This window comes from Pinus tabuliformis, chromosome J (assembly GCF_031772625.1).
Source record: "Pinus tabuliformis cultivar Carrire ecotype Pingquan chromosome J, CPIR1, whole genome shotgun sequence".
NCBI lineage: Eukaryota > Viridiplantae > Streptophyta > Pinopsida > Pinales > Pinaceae > Pinus > Pinus tabuliformis.
In genome coordinates, this window is record NC_142295.1 from 939,651,773 (window position 1) to 939,656,168 (window position 4,396).

The following is a 4,396-nucleotide window of genomic DNA, read 5'->3' on the forward strand; positions in this document are numbered from 1 at the left end:
TAATTAATGATAAACACGGTTATATTATATGGAAATTAGATTTTCTTTTTTGCAAGCTACAGTAGGACCCCTCTTTTTCTATTGATATCAAAAACAGGGTGAAACATATACAGCGTTTGGTGGCCTCAACCTGCCCATCAAAAACAGGGTGAAACATACACAGCGTTTGGTGGCCTCAACCCGCCCAAATGGAAACCGTATCTTTTGGCCACTGTAAGTTTTTATAAGCCGTCCAATAACGAAAAGAATAAGTCTACGGATCCATGCTAAATAAACTTCACAACAATAACTACTAATCCGATTCCAGACAGTCATTAAAAACTACTAACAAGAAAAAACTATTCTCAAGGAACAAACATGGTAAACCATTGATTCAAACTAAAGGATTAATCATCCGCAATTTTAGGAGGTGCTTCTGCGTCTCTTATTGCTGGAGCAATCTTCTTCAGCTGTTGCTAAATTTCGTCCAGCTTATTGTCCTGCATGAGCATAGTGATTTTGAGATTCTTCATTTCTCGCTTCATATTGGGCATGCCCTGAGCCAACTCGGCCATTTCCTCTCCTACCTGCTCCATTTCCTTTGCCAGTAACCGTTTCAGCACCCAAGAAACATGTAAAGCCTGCTTACATAAGGTCATGTGTCCCCTTGTGTTGCCTGGGTCAGGAATGAGGTTACACCATTCTTCCATTTCAAGATCCGAGTCTTCTTCCATTACATTTGCCTCCAATTCTTGAATAAGCTTGTGGTTGTCCTCGTCAGTTCCTTCTTTGTAAGATTTTTCTACCTCTTGCACAGTATGTCTCATGGTTTTTCAGTTGCGTCTCTGACATGCTGAAGAGAAAGGCATTGATTCCTATTTGCCTGTTTGGTTATGTCTGCCTCTGCCCCTACTCTCTCTGCCTCAACCTGGGCAAGCCGTTTTGTTCTTAAATGCCACCTCACTACCCTGGCCAACAACAAATGTTATGTTCTCTATAAATTCTTCAATTCCAAGCTCCTTTGCTTCCTGCTCCCAATTCTTACCCTTCCCCTGCCGCGCTTTTCCAGTGGTCAGGTTATTCCCCAGCCTTCCTCCCCTAAGATAAGGTTGGTGAATGTTCTCGGGAGTCTTCTCGGCCTCCCAGACCGCCTTTTTTACCTCCTCAAGCTGCCCCTGATCATTATCTGTACAGAATCCCTGCATGCATTTATCTTGGCCTATAGCCCCCAACCTTACTAGATTCTTCCCCAGCATTTCTCATCCTGCCACCCTCTGCCTTCTGACTGTTTGTAGCACGAAAGAATTCCACATCCCTCTCACTTCTCTTTCCCTCTGCAGCGTCTAGCTCTCCCCCCTCTTCCCTAATATTGAAAAAGATTAAAAGAAATGCAAGGATTGGTTTTACGAATACATACCCCATCCTAAGCCAAGTTGCAGAGAACACCAATTCACATGGAGCTCTCGTCGTCTCCTTCCCCTACTGCATGATAACCTTGGTTCTGTCCTTCACCACACTTGTTAACCTCCTTCCACCTACCCGACGTCCCATCATCCTTCTGCCGCCGTTTCCTCCTACTTCTTCCTCCACTTCCCTATCCCCTCCAAGCCTCGAGATTCTACCCTGCCTCGAGATTCTACCCTGCCTCCATGCTGCCCCCACATCCTGCGGAATTATTAGGATGTATGGTGGCCAACTTTGCCACCCTCCTTCCTTCATCATCTTATCACACGTCGCCTTCACTTCTTTCACCCTGATCGGGGTATTATATGGAAATTAGATTTGAAATTCAATACCATATTAAATTTAAATTTTATGTTTTAAGTCATAAGGTAGATTTTAAAATATTTTATAAAAATTGTACATTAGGGAACTGCATTAGTTGACTCCCCTCCTATTTTTATTAAAGTTTTGAAATATTCTGGAACCCTTTAGAGATATTCCGAAATCAAATTCTATTAGGGAACTCCATTAGTTGACTCCCTCCCTATTTTTATTCAATTTTTGAAATATTCCGGAACCCTTTAGAGATATTCCGAAATCAAATTCTATTAATGTACTGAAGTCAGTGGAGTTCAAAGTTGCTCGTTAACTTGCTTACGAAATAGTTCAAACGATATTGAAAAGTTTTGAACGTAATCAGTATTTCAACACAAGTTCACCTTCTTATATGGCAGGGGAGAAGCTTAAAGAGACGGGAGACTCAGCCTTCCGAGTAGTTATATGTGGCTTGGTTCGCAAGGTAATTGTTCAAAGATACTGTCATATATAACAGTTTAAAGGTTCAAAACTACATTTGCTTTCATTTCTTCACCAATATAACTGCTTAGTTCATTTAACATAATCATGGGAATAAGAGTTTCTCCCGTTTAAAGGTTCAAAACTACATTTGTTTACATTTCTTCATAAATATAGCTTCTTAGCTCATTTAACATAATCATGGGGTCAGAATTTCTCCAAAACGTGAAAGTTTTTAATGTACCAATCTTGTTAGAAAAAGTTTGTGCTTCAGTATGCTAATTTCTTTGATCCTACGTCGTCTTCTTCTAATATGGTAATACCAAATTTATTCTACTTATTTAGAAACTTCAACGACTCTATCACTTGATATGTGATTCAGTTCATCAACCAAACATTTCAGACAACCTTGAAAGTGCCGATCTCTCGACATGCATTTCTAACAAAACTGTGCTTTGGCATGCCAACCAAGCACTTCTGACAGATCCCTTTTGCAGATTAAGCTAGATGCATAATATACGTTCGACAGGCCTTTGAAACATTCATTTATGCCTTAAAAAACATTATGCTGGAGCTTCAGTGGTTCTCAAATCCTTATCCTTGGTTTGGTGAGTGCTTATCAAATGCCAAAGTTTCTGGTAGAGGGTGTCCATGTTAAAAGTACTGAGATCAAGCACCTGCATCGTTAAAAAAACATATAAACATATGTGCTTATTACTGGCAGAGAAGCCATGTGCTTTTAATCATGGGTGAAATTGATGCCCATGTACAATGTGTGAACCTAATAAAAAAGAAGGCGTCCTAATAAAAAACAGAGAGTTTTTCTTAACCTTGTTTTTCAAGCAAACAAAAGGTCCACATAAAAACTATGAATTTTTAGCAGAGTAAATGTTTTCCTGTGGTTTTTCATGAGAGTTAAGATTATCTTATTCGTAGAAGAAGAATGTTATGTTACCCACTGACAACGAGTATAAGAAACTACCTTGGCATGTATCGTATGATAAACTCCGTTGTTAATGGAAGATGAAGCAGCACTCACAACTTCAAGCCCATGTTCTTCCAAAGCCAATATAATATCAGAGTACACGATATCACGTTCCAAAATGTTCGTCCAGATCTGGACACCCGAACCCACGGAGTTTATTTTCACTGCAGGGTCTTCCGGATCCGATCCTCCGAACGACACAGTTTTATTGCAAAATTTCTCGAACGAAACTTTTGCATTTTGGCCAGAGTTAGCCTTCATTTTCTCTCTTTGGGCTGAAAGTTCTTTGACTTGTTGCTGTAGATGGCGAACGTAATTCACAGTTTGCAGTACTTGCTCTGTCGCTGTTAGTTTTCCCTGCAAAACAGAACATTCACCTTTCATTGGATAAAAGTATACAGAATATTGTTCATGTCCCAAAACCCTATATATTGAGCAGAAGAAAACATACCCGGAGACTATGTTCCGGGAGTAATGATCTAAGCTGTGAAAAAAGCACTTTCATTTCTTTACGACGTTGCCTTTCAATCATTTTGTGATTTCTTCTGTCTTCCGCGACGGAGCCTGCTAATCTATTCCAAGACAGGCTATCAGTTGGAGAACTTGAATTGCAGAATGTTTGCATTAGGGGATTGGAAAAGCCGGCTAGGGTTTCTAGGGTTTCCGAGTCGTAGGTACCAAATAAATTAAATCTGTGGGCAAAATGATCAATATTATAACTCGATGGAAATGGATCTTGCGCTGGTATACATGGATTGGGATTACTCGATACGCTTCCGACATCAAACTTGTTCGCAACATCGTTATAAGAGAAAAATGGTGAAGGAATGCTCATCTTTGTCCTTGACTAAAACTTAATTGACCTAATTTCAAAGTTAAGAAAACTTTGCCAGCAATTTACGGTCATGCGTGTGAGCCCCCGATCAACTGCAAACTACTTTAGTACTCTATCAGTTCCAGCTTTCCAGTGAAGTACAAAATCCCGAACCGAATCTTGATAAACAACTGAACGTCACATTTAACACACACATAAATAAGGTGGGATCTCTTCTCAAACAGGAAATTGTCCTCAAAACAAAACAAGAGCGTGTCTCAGATCATGTGTGAACATCATAATTTAACTACATGAAAATACGGCTCACAAAACAAGAGCGTGTCTCAGATCATGTGTGAACATCATAATTTAACTACATG

At 39.8% G+C, this 4,396-nt stretch overlaps 1 protein-coding gene across 1 annotated transcript; it reads right to left on the bottom strand.

Moving 5' to 3' along the window:
• Positions 1-2,780: 2,780 nt before the first annotated feature.
• LOC149229865 (transcription factor bHLH118-like) lies at positions 2,781-4,037 on the bottom strand. The gene is made up of 3 exons (XM_089375929.1): positions 3,654-4,037; positions 3,200-3,559; positions 2,781-2,894 (listed from the first exon to the last, which is right to left on the bottom strand). Exons 1-3 carry the CDS (start codon positions 4,035-4,037, stop codon positions 2,781-2,783), a joined length of 858 nt encoding a protein of 285 aa, XP_089232055.1.
• Between the last annotated feature and the right edge of the window lie 359 nt (positions 4,038-4,396).

Excerpts from the sequence above, each read along its gene's own strand:
- LOC149229865 (XM_089375929.1), bottom strand. The coding sequence starts at position 4,037 with ATGAGCATTCCTTCACCATTTTTCTCTTATAACGATGTTGCGAACAAG. Across the intron at positions 3,560-3,653 it reads TCCCGGAACATAGTCTCCGG|GGAAAACTAACAGCGACAGA; the intron begins GTATGTTTTCTT and ends TCTGTTTTGCAG. Across the intron at positions 2,895-3,199 it reads ATCATACGATACATGCCAAG|GTGCTTGATCTCAGTACTTT; the intron begins GTAGTTTCTTAT and ends TTAACGATGCAG.